The following is an 18,134-nucleotide window of genomic DNA, read 5'->3' on the forward strand; positions in this document are numbered from 1 at the left end:
CCTTTCTTGACATTTTTATCTCTGTTAGACCTTTAGTGTTCTCTCTCTTCTCCCCCCCCTTTTCCCCTCCCCCTCTTTTTCTCCTTCCTTCTTCTCCCCCAACCCATTGATGGGCCATAAATTAGTCACATTGTTCTTCTTGCTCACATAAATCATAAATGGTTTCCTTACCACCGTTTTCCTTTTACCACTCTTTTTTCTACCCACTTTGTATCCTTGGAGGAATTTAGAACAATCTCTGAATTTCCTAATTTGTTTCACTTAAACTTGCTCTCTTTAACTTTGCAAGACAGATTCTTCTTTCTGCTCTTTCCTTATTTCTCTTCTTTGGAGCTCTGCAGCTTAAAGGTAGATAGCGGTAGGTGACCACTGGTGAACTTGTTGGCTTCATTGTCTGATACTCTGCCTTTTGCATAGTAGATACTCAAAAATCAGTGTTTGCTAACTAGCTAAAAAAGAAACAGGTGAGTTACAGATTTCTTTTTCTCCTTTAGCGTTTAAAAAAAAAAAAAAAAAAGTGTTGACTTGCCCTAAATTTGGGAACTTTATTCAAGTACACAGGATTCTACAGCTTTGACCGTTTGCCTTAAATGTTGCTACTTCTGCTGCTAATGTAACAGGACAGAATATAACACTGCTTTGAGGGAAGGGAGGAGTGGTGTTTATTTTGAAGTATGCAAAAACCTTTTTTACTCTCTAGGCACTACATGAGTTTATGTCTGTTTTGTCACCTAAGAGAGGCAATGACCGTGAGGAAATAACACTTCTGTGATATCCTCTGAAAGTCATGTTAAATTCCCAGATGTCATCCTAGAGTGATGCCGGTGGACTTTCACTCGAGGAGCCTAGAAGATTGGTCCGTTTTCAGCTGTGTGTCTTTGCTTGCACTCGTGAGAACTGATCTGAGGGAAACCATTCTCTGATTTGTTAAAGTGATTGTTTTCTCCTTCCATCTTTTTCAAGGAAATGGCAAAAATCCTTAGTCACCCCCGAGTCTATGCCTTTCTTCACGTACCAGTCCAATCTGCCTCTGACTCTGTGCTCGTGGACATGAAAAGAGAATACTGCGTGGCTGACTTCAAAAGAGTAGTGGATTTTCTGAAAGACAAGTAAGTCTGTTAGCATTTAAGAAAATAACCATCTCCTTTTTTCTTTTAAAAGCATGTGGCAAAAATGCACTTACGGTAGCCACAATTAAAGGTACCAGAGAGAGGTGAGACTTTCGAAGCTTTCAAAGCCTTTAAGTTTTCCTTAGACACCCTTGATGTGGTTTCTTCTTGCCCCTCAGTTTTATCCACCTTCCATCTGTGCATCGCTCCCCATTAATTTGTGTAAGGTTGCCAGTCTTCCTAAGGTAATGTGCACTGTGATCATTTCTGTACCTGACCTAGTAGATGAAAACTGCTTTAGCTTTGCTCTGCTTAAATCTCCTTTAATGTGGCTTTTTGAAGTTGTCAACTGATTTTGACGTGGAGGTAGGTCAAATCATGTCACTGCAAAAGAGATAACTTTCTATGAGATACCATTTTTTGAAGAGTATCTGGGAATGTCTTTGCTTTTACACACTTATCCTTGTGGTTTTCTTGCAGAATGGGATTTATGAGGAGATTTGGGGATTCTGTTTTTTTTAAGTTCAAATTGCCATTGACCAAAATTAAGGCACATTTACACAATCTCAGACATGAATGATAATTTTGCTTCCACAGAAAACACTTGCAGCCTATAATTATATTCTTCAAAATCCTACTTCTCATCATCACCAAACGTTGAATGCCTTCTGTGATTATAAAAGGCAGGAAATAATGCTGGCCAAGGTCATACAGAATGTTCTCGTCTGGGGCACTGTTCTCCCCGCTGGGGCTATGTCATTTATCTTGGCATATTTGTGGCCTGGGTCTTTCTACTTTCCATAATTTTTTCCCAGAGTCTTTTCCTCTGTTGTTTTCCTAAATTAAAATACAACTCTTTATTTCCATCTTCTTGTTTATAATTATGTACCTTTGTACCAAGTACTACGTGGATATGATTGCTTTATACAAATTGTAAGCAATTATTTCTTCCACCTTCAATTAGTCACTTATCCTGACTACATACAGATCTTTTAAAAATCTTTTTCTTCTTCTGCTTACTTTCTCCTTCCTTCCTCATCTTCCCTTTATGTGTCTGATTTTTTTTTTCACCTCTAGGCATTTCTTGATTATCCTAACCACCAGAAATAAAGACACTTGGTGTGCATTAAAGCAAATACAGCTAATTGTTCGAATATTCAAATCAGTGAATAGAAAGTGTATTTATTCTAAGAGTTCATAGTTATAATCGTTAAGTATATACAACTTTCAAAGTTGAAAACAGAATAATGATGGATCTCTAATACTTCCTGATCTTGAACAGAACTGAGAGCAAGGCTAAAGAATAAGGATTTTTACATTAGATGTCTGTTGTTGGCCTGTATCCCTCCTTTGCATTTATTCTAGCTTATTATAGGTAAACTTGTCTCATGTAAGAGAGTCCTTTTGGGCACGCTGGTGCTGGTGAATAGCATGTTTTCAGAATTGCAAATAATTGGTTACACCTGTGAAATTTCTTGCCTTTTGCTTACTAGAGCAGTAGCAAATAACGCACACAGTCCGTACCTGTGGCACAAGATTTTGCCGAGTGTAGACATGCAGGCTGTTGTGCAGAATGGACTAGAACACTTTCCAAATAGTTGTGTTAATGTGACTCAGTGAGGTTAAGGAATCAACACCTCCTTTTACCTCCATTTGGGTGAGTGCTGACTCAGTTGTTTGGGGAATTAATGAGGCTACTTAACTGGGCAACAATTTCCCAACAAGCTTTTAGCCTTTTATGTTACTCCAAAGATGGACCTTTTAAATCTGTTGCATTTTGAACAGTTTCAACAGCATCCGTGAGCTAAACAGGGGTCAAAAGATGATCCCATCAAAGTATTAGAAAATAGTACTAAGCTCATTATTCTTTCTTTGGATTCTGAATTACACTGTGGCATCCATGTGACTTTTCTAGAACTATCCCAACTGTCTGGAAGACTCCAGAACCTACCTAGGGATCTCCAGTATTTCCAGCACTGGAAGTATCAGAGATCCCTGGAGAGGAAATTAGAGGTGCCTGGAGAAGACAACCTATCCCACCCATCCATCCACAATTTCAGTTTCAAGTGCTGTGACTCCCTGGGATTGGAGAATATGAGTCTAGCCAGTGAGCATCTCCAGGTGATTTTTAAAAAATTAACTGTGTACTATATATAGTTTTAGACAGTTCATCAGAACCAAAAAATTGTATGTTTTGTCCCATCTATCCTGTTGCTTGTAAAGAATAGTATAGCCTCAATCTTGTGAGGACTCTGTAATCTAACTTTACTCTCTAGTGGAAAAGTTTTCCTGTCCTCTCAGGGAAGTTCATCTATCCAGTGAATAATTTCCAACTATGATGGACATTTAGAAATAAATGAAATATTTTAAGCACTCTTCTGCTCTGACATTTGCTTACTTTTCCCTATAAAAACTAGCATAGCTTTATGCCAAATAGATTCATGATTCTTGGAAACACCAAAGTTTCAGGGGTTTCTATAGAACCACTAGTCTGGATAACTGATCCAGCATAAAATTGTTTTGTTCAGTGTTTATTAAAATTTAATACAGTATTGTCATCCTTAGAAAGAGGGTCTGATATTACCACATTGCCCTAGTTGATGCCTAACACTAAATTCATACAATGGCTCTCACTTAAAATGGAGTGTCTGGTGCTCACTCCTTCTGTTTTTTAGAAGGAGTATAAATGTGGCCCTTTTCATTTGCATCTTTTTTCCTCTGAAGCCTTTGAAGTCTTTTTTGTAATGAACCTTTAACAAACAAGAGTCTCCTTTATTTATTTTTTTCTCCAGCAGTTTGAGGCTTCTCAAATATTCATGTTATGAATTTAGGGATGAGGTATTTCCTGATCTGTTTCCTCAAAAAATCCAATCTTTAAAACAACCTACAGCATTTAAGACTGAAATCCACACTATGGGATTTTACATAAAGCTGCATGCTTTTAAGCTGTTAGTTCAGCGGTATTCGTGGTGCCATGTTTCTCAAACAGTGGAGGTGAAATCTTTTTAGTTAATTTTCTTTACAGTTGAAATTGGCCCCTGTTTTAGCTGGGAGCAGTAGAAGTTTACATATGAGCCAGCTTGAAGCTGATTCATTATTCTCTTCAGTTGGTTGAAAGTTGGCAGCTACTCCCATAATGGCAGCTGGATTGAAGATAACCTGGTAGTGTTAGCACGTGTGGAGGCATATGGGAATGTACTAAATCAGGCAACCTTTGCAAAGAAAAGTGTCTAAATTACTTAATATACTAATTTAAAATGGCTGGTCATGAGCAGACAATCATATGACTGAAATTATTCTATTCAAATGTATTAATCCTGTTGGAAAATTAAGTCCTTTGATATTTTTATTTAAATGAATAAGATGATTTCTTGAAATATGTAATGGGATTTATAGGGATGTGGAAGAAAACTGCATAGAACAAAGAGATGCGATTCTGGTTTGAGAGAGATTTGTGTTTTTATAATTTTTAATAAATACCTCATAAATTTTACTGTTTTCATTACCTGTCACTTTACTGGCTTCTCTGTTGTCTTTTTAACATAATACTGGGATTTTAAAAAGTAGAAAACTTGAATCATTTATTTTTATTTTCTCGTGTAATTTTAAAGACTTACTTCCCAATGAGAGGATTTTTCACTGTGATATATGGCAAGGATGTAATTAGGGTTCCCAGGACCTTGGGGCCTTGGACATAAACTTTAATTGGGTCCTACCCCATTTGAGCAGCGTTGAATTTACACAATCACTCCCCAACATAAACTGTATATTCACATATATTTTTAAAAAATGACAACATGCAGAGTTCTTTTCTCAAGAATATGTTCTAATGCTGAGTAATTGCTTAGTCCTCAAATTCACACATGAAAGTGTGAAAGAAATATGCAAGAATGTCCTATTGATAGATACATTTTAAGAAATGAAGTGGTTTATGAATTAAAAGACGTAACCGTTTACACAAATTATTTTGTTAAAAGTCCAGTGACCTTTTGATTTATGTTAACTAGACCTTAAACTTGGGAGACAAGGTTCTTCTCCCTCACTCAGTAATTAAAATTTGAATGAATTAATGACCAGTTTGTTTTCACTTGCAAGTTGCATGGATCTAAAGTAACTTGCACCGTACTGTTAGCGTCTTTGTGTTGACTTTTAATTCCATGGTATTATCTATATCAGAATTTACAATTATCATTTGTCAGTGTACTGTGTACTTCTGGATTAATTTGTCTTGTGTCCCATTCTAACCCTTTTAGCCCTATGATATCCATTCACACACCCCTAAGTTTACTATACCCAGAGATTTCCAAGTGAAATGCCACAACCAATAACTAATGAGTACTCAGGGGTAAAGGGGAATCTTTTTGTGGGGAAAACAAACTAGAGGGGAAGTGGCAGCTTTGCAGAGAAAGTTCTGTCCTCTGACCTGTCCACTGTACGCTCAGACAGTGAAGGGGCACAAGGGCATGAAGCTGGGGTCAATCTGGCAGGATGATTTCTCTGAGTCACAGTTATATCATCCAGCCTGTCCTATTTCCTACTTTTCCAATCTATCTGCAAAAAAGTCGTGCTCACTCATTAGTATCCTGAGTTCTTTTTCTTCCTTTCATTAGTCCCTGTCATCCGTGTGTCCATACTGGAGCACAATCTGATAAAAGGCAAATTATATTAAACTTGTATTTTATTCTGTTTATTTTCCCCCTCTGTCTAGTTTTATTCCTAGTGGCTTGGAAACGTAAATAGCAATATTTGTCAGAATAGAAGAAAAGAAAATTGCAAAAAAAAAAAAGAAAAAAGAATGATTCAACAAGGATTCAATAATTAAGTTTTCTTCCAGATACATTCCCAGATGTGTTTCTGTTTGCTGAATAACCACCTCCAAAATAATTTAGGCAAAACACTTCCCTCCAAGATGTTTTCTGGCTCTTTTTCATCATCCTTAATATCTTTAACTAGGTTGTTATTTTGGGAGTCCCTAGGGTCTTGTTCATGCTTTTATCTTTTGTCAGATTTCTTTCTGAGGTAGTGAAGTTCTGTTCTTTTCCCTTCTCTCCCTTGCTACTTTTAAACTTTTTCAAGAGAATGAATACATATCATTGGAAGAGTTATCTAGTAGAAAATCATTTACTTTTTCCTATTTGAACATGGTATTATATTTATATTTGGAAGATTTTGACATCATGTGCTAAATACCATATTATTGGGGGATTACCCCAAATTTGATTAATTGGTTTGAAGGTAATTAAATTTTCTCTTGATTTAGCTTTCTATTGTCCTTCTAGCCTGGTTCAGAGAGAATTCTCATCACCACTCACCTCTTTCCATCTCCTTTTGTAATATGATTGTGTTATTCCTTTTAGGAACTGAGACGCTCCCTTCCCTTAATCCTTTGTATGTTTTCTCTACCTCAGCGTTTTGATGTAAACATTAGAGTCTGTCAAGTCATATACTAATAGTAAGCATTTTTCCTTTCAGAGTGCTTCTTTTATTCCACAGGGCTCACATATTGTCAGGATGTTGTCACAAAAACCTTGGCAAGTATCTAGGTTAGATATTTTTAATCTGCACTTTATAGAGTGAAGGTCAGGGTTCACATGGTTAAAAAGACTTGTTGAAATCCCATAGCGACTTAATGCATAATAGGACTAGGTCCTCAGTTTCTACTGTGTAACAATCTTCCAGCCCATTCTAATAACACCTGTTAATTAAATGATTCACTTTTTCATTTATCTGTTTTGTGCCCAGCACTATAATAAATGGAACAATAACAATATCAATAATACTACTTAACATGCTAATAGTAATAAAACCAATAACTAATATTTTTGAGTTTCACTTTTGTGCCAAATACTGCTATGAAGGCATTGCATATATTAGCTTATTTAATTTTTAAGGCCCAAAGATGTTCAGTAATTTCCCTGTGGTCATGCAGTTAGTGACAGAACGTTGATGAAAACTCAGGCCATGTTATTGCTGAGCCAGTACTCTATTTTTGTTCTCATCTAAGGCATGTTGCTCTGGGGATGGAGACAGTAAGGTGGACTCAACAGATGCTGAGAAGATAAAAATTTACCGTGTGCGCCCAGAAGGGAAGATGAGGAAGGTAGGCATGAGTGTCAAGGATGGCTCCTCGGTATCTTATCTCAAGACATAGTAGAAGAAGATGTAGTTAACCAAGATAAGGAAATGAGAAGAAGGAGGAAATTGGGTGGAAAAGATAATGGCTTTGGTTTTAGACATATTGAACCTGAAAGGCCTTTGTAGGCAATCCAGAGCTGCTCCTGCAGGCTATAGAAAATATGGGTCAAGAGCCCAGGAGGGAGATGAGGGTCTGGAGAGAAATACTTGGCAGTCATCAGCATTTGAGGAGTAGACGAAGCTGTGGGTGATGAGATCATCCAAAAGAAAGAAAACAGACCAAGAACAGAAGTCCAGGGAACGTCAATACTTGAGTGGTGGCAAAGGAAAAAGGATCCTGTGACAGAGGCTGAAAAGGCACAATCAAGCCAGGGTAGGAGGAGACCCAGAGGGAAATAACGCCAAGGAAGCCAAGGGACATTGCAGTTCTAGGGAAATGAAAATGGTAAGGGTCAAATGCCAACTGGAGTTGCCTCCTATAAGCAGATGTGGGGCTAGGTGCTCTGGGTTATATGGGAAAATAAAAAGTATTGTTAGATTACTTTCTTTACCAAATACTCTAAGTGTTCAAAAGCTACTGAGTTGTAGTCATGGCTGATACGAGAACAAGTCTTCCTGGTCCTTGGTTGATGGCCACATCCTCGGTTCCTAGCACAGTGCTTGGTTTGCCCCCCTTGACCTCCACATGGTTGCACTGTGTACATGGCAACCAGGGGCACAAGAACAAGAAGCAGGGATAATGTGTATTTGTTGAAGAATGGCACTTACTCTGGAACCAATAACATTAAGGCTTAGAGTAGTATTTCTCAGTCTGCTTTAATTAAAGTTCTCTTTTCATAGGCAAGAAAATCCCCTGATGTTTGCAGAGAAACTGATATATTCCCTTTAGTGGAAGACAGTACTCTGCTTTCCTAGAGACTCAGTGTTCTGTGGACCCCTGCTGGCTAATAGCTCACGAAACTTATTAGACAACATTTATTGAGCATATAATGTGTCGAAAGTAATGTGCAAATTATAGGGGTTAACTCATGTAATTTTCACCGTGGCACACAAGAGATAGGAAATATTATTTCCCCCACTCTACAGGTGAGGAAATTAAGGCACACAGTTAAGAGACTTGCCCCAAGTTACTGTGCTAGTAACTGGCAGATTCAGATTCAGGCTCCAGCCTGTGATCCTCCAAACTTTACTTGTTGCTATCATGGCATCTAGCTTTTTCAGGTAGGATAATTTTTAGAAACATTAGGGATAATGATAATTTTCCAATTAAAAATTGTACTATACTTTTAAAGAGAAATTTTAAAATTTTACATGCTTTCTCTTAAAAATTTAATACCTCTTTCTATAGTCAGTATGCCCTTTTTAGCTTTTACTCCCCATCCAGGTGGAGTCACTGGGTTAAGGGGGTGATAAGTTGTTTGAATGTGACCACGTGGAGGAAACCTACAAATAGAAGTAATGAGTGGCTTACCTGTAACAACATCTTTAACTATAAGCTGTACGTTCTTCATGAAGTGTGTATATAAGCAAATAAAATGCTGTACTAATGGTTATGTGTTGCAGAGCTATCATCCTACATAACCTGCTTGTTGTAAACACTTTGTAAGTCCTCATTTCTACCTCCTAGTTATCCTTTTCCCTAGAGCCAAGTATATTAAATATACAGCTCCAACTCCTGCTCATAAGCAGCAGCAGTTCTTAGCACTGATCATTTTCTCACTTGCTGCTGCATAAGGAGAGAGAACCAGTTATTGGTCACTCTTGCCTCCCCTTTCTCATCCTTGTCATCATCCTCTGATGGACATTCACTGAGTCCTCATTATTCTATCCAGGACCTTCCATTCTTAACAGAAACAACGAATCAAGGGAGCATGTATAGTGCATGTAATTTTGACTGTTCTACTAGACTTTGCAGTACTATTCAAAAGGTGCCAAAGCTAAGTCAGCAGCAAACAATGGGGAAAAGATTAGATGATGTAAACCACAATTGTTTTTAAAGTTTGAATCTCAGATTATTAAAATCTGACCAATTTAAATTAAATTCTGGAAATAAGACCAAAAAACATCACTGTGAATTAATTTCAAAGGAGCCAGAGTCTTGCATTTATTCAACTATTATTAATTGGTTATAGAATATACGTTAGGCACTTGTTAGGTGTAGAATATGAACACAGTAAAACTTGATAACTGTCTTTTAGGGACTGACATTCTTAAATCATGGATAATATTATATAAATACTTGTAACTACAGTGTTTGGTAAGTATAGTGAAACTCTAACGTTAATTCTGGTATAGCGGGTGGGGACGAGTATAAATGTTTATTATAGGCTTTCCATGAATAAGAAAGAAATACTGAATTACAGGTCTTACACGAAAACCAACCTGTTTTCCTTAGACAATTATACTTGTAGGTTTGAGTTTCTTTATGATATCATAAAACCTACTGCTATTGAAAAAGGCTTTAACTAGCTTACACACACACAAGTATATTTATGTATATAAAAGTCATAGTTCAGTTTGTCTGCGAGTGACAGAAAAAAAGTAATGGCATAAAGAAAGTAGAAGTTTATTTTTCAGTCATGCAAATGAAGTCCAGACTAGGCAGTAGGGCTTTATAAGGCTCCGGCATATCAGGGATGCAGGCAGGCTAAAGCTTTCATCTCATGGTCCAACATGGCTGCTTGAACTCCAGCCATCAGATTTGCATTCTAGTCTGTAGGAAAGTGAGAGGCAAAAAAGAGTATGTGTTCCTTCCCTTTAAATGCTTTCTGCAAGTCACACATGTTACTTTGATTATATCCAATTGGTCAGAACTTAGTCATGTGTTTGCACTTGGCAGAAAGAAAGGCTAAGCAATGTAATTTTTATTTTGAGTCGCCTTGTTCCCATTTGTAAACAAAGAGCTCCGTTGGAAATAAGAGTAAGTGAGATAGTGGGGAGCAACTAGTAGTCTCTGTCTCAGTGGTTCCCATTTGATCACTCTTCTTGCTACGTATAGAACTTATCCTTTGTCTAAGAGAGATAACCCTTTGTCTAAGAGAGATAACCCAAGCCCCATCTAGTTACCCTGTCCTACTGTACCAAGATCTGTGGTTGATGCGCTACCCTTTTTAGAAGGTCCAGATGTGGCTTTCTGTGGACTGATGGCTATAAACTAAAGGGCAACCCAATAAATTCCCCATTTAAAATGGAGTAAAAATAAGATGATTATAACTTTTAAAATTCCCATTTGAAAAATGGGAGAATGTGAAACACATATCAGCTACTATTCGATGGGTATTAACAAACCCTGCTTGGTAGAAATCATGAAGGTTTTCTGCCCTAGCACTGAAGGACATTCTTCAGTTATCCCATCTGATGAGCCCTGATTTCCCTCTGTGAGAGAAACTCCCTAGTTGATTGACCTTCACGGCCATATCTGTGAAAGGCATTAGGGAGTCTGATCTTCTGCCTGGGTTCTAACACTTCCATGCCTGCTTTCTTCTGGTGCTGATTAGAGACATGGAAATTGCTTTAAGAGCTATACATGATATGCAGATCATCCTGGTGTATCTTTGGCAGCCCAGTTCCCTAAAAAATTTAGTATGCTTTCAGTCTATTTGTTTCTTGTCAGTTCCATGAACAAGTGTAGTCGAAAGTCATGTCTGGATACAGTTTTGAACCTGAAGACTCTCTTATTTATTGACCTCTGACCTCTGTTTATCTCCTGCCTCTGAACTTACTGATGACTCCTTTCAGACCATCTGAAACACTCTTAATCCCATCACTGCCAGAAAACTGGGCCAGTGTATGATGGGGCACCAATTCTGTCTTCCATGGTATTGTAGCCAGTGCTTGTGATTGCTTCGCTTGGCTTTTGCAAACCTGCAAACCTCAAAATCACAGAATTCTCAGTCAAATTAGACTGTAGTTCATAAACAGAGATTTTCTTAGAAAAGCTCTGTTTTGTTAAATCTCAGCTTGCAGCTGGCCAGTCCTAATCTGTGTTCCTTGTTGCTAAGAACAGTAAGGGGGAGCCAGCTCATATTTAAGGTTCTGAATCATTTGTAGCACTTCTACTGCTGCAGACTTAGTTAACATTTGGTCTGTCTTCCAAGGTTCAGCAGGTGACAATTTGACCAAATATTTTGCAAACATATAACGTTAATTAGCTTTCCAGCCTGCAATATGGGTTCTTTCTACCTGCTGCCCAACTAAACTAATGCCATACTTTTAGGTTCTATCACATGTAGCACTTCATTTTAGATAGAATTGGTTTTGGCTGTGAATTACCAAAAACATAAAATAATATCTCAAAGAAGATAGGTGTGTATTGCCCTCTCGCATTTAAAGAAAATATTTAGGAGGTAGTAATCTTGTGCTGGTGGGATGGTCCACAGCAGCAAGGACTCAGGATTGTCTTGTTGCTCAGCTCTCCTCAGCCTGAGTTTCTGTATCATGGTCCATGATGACTGCTTAAATCCATCCATCAAGTCTGCATTCCAGCCAACAAAAAGGAGAAAGAATTGAAGAAGGGTGTACCCCTCCTTTCCTTAAAAGTTACATTCTTGGAAGTTGTACAGGACACTTAAACTTATACCTCATTGATTAGAACATGGCCATCCCTAGCTGCAAGGGAAGATAGGAAGTAATAGTTTCTTCCAGGCGTCCATGTGTCTAGCTAATACTCTATTTCTGTGGAAGATGGCGGGAATGGATATGGAGGGGTCACCAAAAATCTCTGTCACTACATGTACTTTTTTAAAAGTTCTCATGTTAAAGTTTGATAACTGCCCCTAAAAAGAGTTGAATTTGTAATCATAATTCTAAGCATCTAATTATTTTTTCTTGGGTATCATACCTTCTTTTGCACATGAACCAGTTGATATTCTTCGTTTTATATTGTTGCTGGTGGGGTTGGTGGTTTCATTTTTTTAAATGTACATATACTGAGACCACCTCACAAACTAAACAATATTTTGGCATATTATCAGTTGTCTATTTTGAGTGATTATCAGAAAATGCCATTTAAGACTTGAAGACTTAAAGACTTTAACATCTTCATTTTTTTTCTAATATCAAAGATCAGTGTTATCTCAATTTTTCTTGTCCTAGATGTCCTTTTTGTATACATTAGCAATTGCCTCAGCCTCATGGTGAGTCCCTTCTTGTGGTTCCATACCTCCTAGGGCATATCCTTCTACCCACTGCTTCTATCTATCACACTAGATCAAAAAGTAAATGCAAAAGCCTTAAGTGTATTTCTCCTGCTACCATCTCCAATTCAAGATGACAGTATACTGGAGTTGGCATTCTACCAGAATTACTAAATACTTTCATGTTAGAACAGAAGAGACGGAGAGGAGAAAATCACATTTTTCTTTTATTTGTTGGGGCAAGCTTATTTCCACCCCAGGATTTCCTCTCCTTTTGTGTGGGGTTACTTGCATGATGTGCTTTTGCTTTATTTATTTTAGGTGTCTTAGATTCTTAAAGGAATTTCTTCCTTATAAACTAATCTATTTTGATCAATGAAATCAGTGGTTTCTTGTTAATAGCCTTTAAAGTGAACAGATTTCTTTTCCCTTAATTATTATTTAGAGCAAGTTGTTTTTAGTCTAACTGTGTAAATAAGACCAAGCATCAAACACCTTTTAGAAAATACTGTTTTAATTCAACTGTCCAGTAATGCCTCTTTTTCATATACTTTTCCCTAATTTATTGTGATTCAATGTTTTGATTGTATCGTTGGAAAAAGTATTATTCTTTTGAGTTTTTCCTTGAAAAAATTTATTTCATTGTCTAGTTTGCTCTAACTCTTTCAACTGTTAATTCTTTTTTCTCCCTTTTAAATACTTTGTGCTTTCAAGAATCATGATATAATTAAATTTTGAAGAGTGTTTTTCTACTTATAAAAAAGTCAGAATTCATCTTAACTTTTATAGTGTAATTCCCTGAATTTTTTTTATAGAGATAAAAGAGACTAAATTTGATGGGAAACTCTACAACATTAAGAATCCTGGTACATAGGAAGCTTTTAAAAAAAAAACTATTAAATTTTAATACATTTTCAAGCAATATTTTCATGCGTAAAAGATGTATGTTTTCCCTTTCTGTAAGCTAAAATAAATCTCCATTTTTTTCCCCAAATAAAACAGCACCAGAAACAAACAAATAGAAAAACAGCATTTGCATAAAAACATTACGTCATGACTTTTTCTCTGGATATTACTCACTGAATAATTATATTAATTTCTAATACTTATTGAGCACTTAAAAACGTCCCAGTCACTCTTCAGATTGGTTTATATATATGAACTCATTTAATTCTTACCACAACCCTGTGAAACACGTATTTTTGACAATCACATTTTAGAGATGAAGAAACCAAAGCACAGAGAACTTGAAGTTACATAGCTAGTAGGTGATGGAGAAGACTTTGAACCCTGGTTGCCTGGTACCAGAGCTAGTGCTTTTGAACTATTGTGCTGTACTATCGCACGTGCTATGCTCTGAATAAGTACTGCTCAAAAATTGGCTCATAGACCAGTGCCCGTTTGCAAGCTCTTTGTCTTTGATGTACAAGATTACTGAAATTGAAAGTAAGCGCTTAGATTTTCTGGTAATTTAACATTCCCAAGACATCAAATTTATGATATATTTTTTAGTAATTCACCTTAGTTGTGTTTTTAGAAATGTATCAGTCCATAATGAATTGAAAAGAAAACTGGTTATTCTCCACAAATAGTTCAAGAAGCACTGCTCTAAGGAGAGTAGCTTTTATAGCTGTTAAGTGCTTTTAAATTCATGATTTCATTCAATTCTCACAATGACCCTGCAAGTTTATGGTGCTATTCACATGCTTTAGGTTGAAAAACTAAAGATCAGAGAAGGTACATTTGTGATGGATCTGCAATTCTAAGCCTGGTCTTTATTCTATACAGTATAGAAACTATATTCTCCCGTCCCTGGTGACATTCATATTGAAACATATAAATTTGTTGAAGCCTTTCAAGATATTTTTTCTGTCGGTTATCTTCATAAAAGAGAACTTAGATTGAATAAGTAAGCATTTTTTTTTTAATTTAAAGATTCTTGAAACCTGGAGAATATAAAGAGAATAATACAACCTGGTCATGTATTAATCCTTTGTTAAGATATTATTTTTATTGTGAATTATTAGAGGCAATTCTTACTTTAAATGTATAGCGGCAACCCTAGTTTCACTTATTAAGGTATTTTTATTTTGACTCACTGGAGGCAATTGAGATCTTCTTGCTGCTGCCTCTCATGGTCATGGCAGAATGTAAGGTAGCGTTCCCTCAGTTTCCACATCTATAAAATAAAAACGATGAGCTAAGTTATTTAAAATTCCAGTCTAACTGAAGGTTTATATCATTTTCCCCCCTTTTCTTAGCTTTCTCCTGATGAGTTTTAGTCTTTTCTACTTTCCAGTTACTCCTGTTCTCCAGAAACCCCTTATGGAACCTGCATTTTCCTGTGCCCTCGTTCCTCCTCACGGCCCACTTTCTCTGAAGAATGACCACCCTGCTGCCTGCCTCCCCTCCCCCGCCTTCCATCCACTCCTTGATCCTCTGGGGTCTGGCTTCTGCCCACTCTCCTTCAATAGGTCTACTCTTGTTAAATTCCTCGTTGCAGACTCCAGCAGGCAGTCGTCTTTCATCCTTAATTTTCTTCTCTTAGGTTGGCCAGCTGCCTCCTCCGTGAATCGGGTTCAGTCTCCATCAGTCCTCGCCCCGCCCTTCCCCCCACCTTCACACATGTGCATCTGTCTATCAGAACGCTTTTCAACGAGAGGGCTCCACTTGGGTGTCCCTCAAGCTCTCAGTCCCCACCTTTCACACTTACTCTTCCTGCCATTCTCTTTATCTTAGTAAAAGGCCCCCCTCTCCATCCGTCCAAGTCAGAAGCACAGTTTTTGTGGACTTTCCTCTCTCCTTTTTCCACCCAATCTAATCTGCCACCAGCTCCCATGAGTTTGATCGCCCACACGACCTGTGTCTGACCCTTTATCCCCACTCTCACTACCCTCATTGAGGAAGTTCTATGAATTGTGTTGCCTCCTAAATCCCTTCCAGGCTCACTCCCTCCAATCCACCCTTCACTTCATTGCCAGAATGTTCTTCCTTAAAATACAGACCTTGTATTTTTTTAAGCAAAGTTCTTCCATAGCTCCCCATCACCTTCAGTACAGGAAACAGCAGCAGTAGTCGTTATATCGTCTACCACTTACTGATGTGTACTGCCAGGAATGCTGCAAAGTATTTTACGTGCATAATCTCCTTACAGTTTATCTCCATTATGATGCTTCCCCACATTGTTTTGTGCTTGTGCATGTTTCCCCCCCCAGACACTCCCCCCACCCTGTACAACTTCATGAATGTATCTCCAGCACATACTACAGTGCCTAAAACATAAACCCATTATATCTTTGTTGAATGAAGGATTTCTGTTGTTGTCGTCATAGGACTGATTTGTGTTGTAGGATGTGGAGATTTTGAATCCTGTAGTAGAAAAGCCTACAGGAAGGACAGCAAAGGCTTTGCTGGCTAAGGCAGAATACTTGTCCCAAGTCAAGGGAGTCAGAGGCCCTGTAACGCAGCCCACCCGCCTCTTTCATCATCACCTGAATGCACCAGGACTTGAGAAAGGGTGAAAATGACCGTCTTTATGCTTTGATTCAGTGCATACAGCCTACTACTAGCAGCCTCATGCCGACATGCACCATATTTTAAGGAAAAATAATTGTATCCTATAGAAAATAGCCTTGGAAAGTCAGTTCCCTTCCTAGCTCCGCTTTGTCTCACTCTTCACTGCTGACCCCTTTCACTGAAAGACAGTGATTTCATTATTGTTATTGTAAGATAGCTGGCTCTTCCAGACTATTTTATATTTCTTAAGTGATCAACCTTCACACAGCATGGTATCCTATGTTTAGCAGCAAAAACTATTCTTCTTAATTCCCTTTCTTGGGTGTTTAATTTAAAATATATAAAATTTAATTTAATTCCTCCATTCTGAGGTGTTCTGAAGGGTGTAAACTGAGATTATGAACACTTTTAGTTCAGGGTACCAATAGGAATTTGACATTTATATGAATAAGAATAATATCAAGAGTTACAAAAGCTAATATAGAATTGCAAGGGCTATCAAGCTCTGTGCTTGAGGCCATGAATTGATTGCCAGCAGGGGTCAAACAGGAGTCTCTGCTTTCTCTGTACAGTCTGCCTTGGGTAAGCCATTGCAGTATTTGGTGCACCAGCAGAAAGGGCAGAGAGAATTTACGCCTTCTTCAAACAAATTGCTAGAATATTCACTGCTTAAGATAGGTGTGGATTAATAGGACTTCTTACTTAGACAGCTAAATATAGAGCCCAAGATTATTTTTCTAGAAATAATATCAAGCCAAGGGAAATAAATCTAACAATGTAGGCAAGTATATGCAGACGGGCTCTGTTTGGTCCACACTGTATGTTTCAAGACAGGGTTTTATATTTCTGTTTTTTGCTATAAGAGCTGCTGAGAAAAAATAAACACTGATTCCAAATGAACTAATTTGGTCCTAATTACCTAAAACAAAACGCTGAAACCAAAGTTGATCCTTAAAGTATAAATATGTATATGTTGCAATTTTTGATTATGTCTGTTTATTTCATGTCGCCTTAATGGAATGTATTCTTATAAAAATGTTATTAAAATATTGGAATAAGCTTCTATCTAAGTAATAGAAGTTATACTTAGATATAAAATAGGATTGTCTACCCTTTTGCAAATATTATGACATTGAGTGCTTTTGATAAGGATGAACTCTTAGGTCAAGCAAACCTTTAATAGCCTAAAATTGAATAATACAAGTTTGTACATTATTATTACTTTTTGTTCCTTATTGTGGTAAGGGTGTCCTTTGTGAAGGTAGGAAGTGAATTCTTTTTGTTCTACATTCCCTCACAGTTTATTTAAGTGAAATTACATCCATATGTAAACTAGGTGTGTTTTCTTAGTGGCAAAAGGGAGGTTATACCTGGACTACCTTATTTTATCTCTGTTGCTTTGTCATCTGTCATATGTCTCATGCGTTCGGTGTTTGTTTTGTTTTGGTTTTTGTTTTTAACTAATTGGTTTCTATTGTCCTCATCACTGAGTTATTCCTTTTCTTTTCTCTCTCTCTCAGTTTTAGGAGAAACTATTTCTTCAGGTACCCATTTGTTGCAATACTGTGGATGTATTATTATTTTTTTCCTAATTAAGATCCCATGTGGTATTCTTTCTACTGCTGTGTCAGGTGCTGTGGACAGAATTAGAGTTTCTAAAGGAGTTTTGTTTTGCATTAAAAAACAAACTGGAGGCTAGATGGCATAAATATTAGTGGCTTAGGCTATCATTAGATAGATATAGGAAATTTAAATAATACCTTTGCCAGAAGCCTCAGAAGTCACTCAGTTGTAGCAGTAAATAGCCCGTGCTTCAGCTGTTGTACATGGTCAACTGCTGTCTTCTGCAGCGTGCATTACGGTGATCTTTTAAAAAATTTTTTTCTTAATTAATTGGATGTACATAGGAATCACCATCCATACAGCAATAGGCAAAATATAACCTATTTAAGCCTGTCTTTCAAAATGTTTCATATGCCAGCAGGCCACTAGGAGATGCTAAATAACAATATGGCTGTTTAATTTACTTATTTCAACTAGCGTTGAGGAAAGAATCTTAAAAGTTGCTTCTAGCTTAATTTTTTTTTAACCATTTTATCTTTTTTCAAAGCATTTTATTTATACAGTGGCCATTTTCTCTTTCCTTCTTTACCCCCCAAATATTTTATCTCTAAAATAAAAATGCTTCTTTAACACCAGTATCCTAAATGATATTGTTTAGAAGTTTTAGAAGCTATGG

At 37.2% G+C, this 18,134-nt stretch overlaps 1 protein-coding gene across 3 annotated transcripts in view; it reads left to right on the forward strand.

The window, feature by feature from the left end:
* CDKAL1 (CDK5 regulatory subunit associated protein 1 like 1) overlaps window positions 1-18,134 on the forward strand; it is a 657,693-nt gene that overhangs the window by 420,555 nt on the left and 219,004 nt on the right. For all 3 annotated transcript variants that reach the window (XM_036869715.1, XM_036869716.1, XM_036869717.1), the window contains one exon: window positions 964-1,109. In XM_036869715.1, coding sequence (XP_036725610.1) covers window positions 964-1,109 — 146 coding nt within the window. The remainder of the gene's footprint in view (window positions 1-963; window positions 1,110-18,134) is intronic.

This window comes from Balaenoptera musculus, chromosome 11 (genome assembly GCF_009873245.2).
Source record: "Balaenoptera musculus isolate JJ_BM4_2016_0621 chromosome 11, mBalMus1.pri.v3, whole genome shotgun sequence".
Lineage (NCBI taxonomy): Eukaryota > Metazoa > Chordata > Mammalia > Artiodactyla > Balaenopteridae > Balaenoptera > Balaenoptera musculus.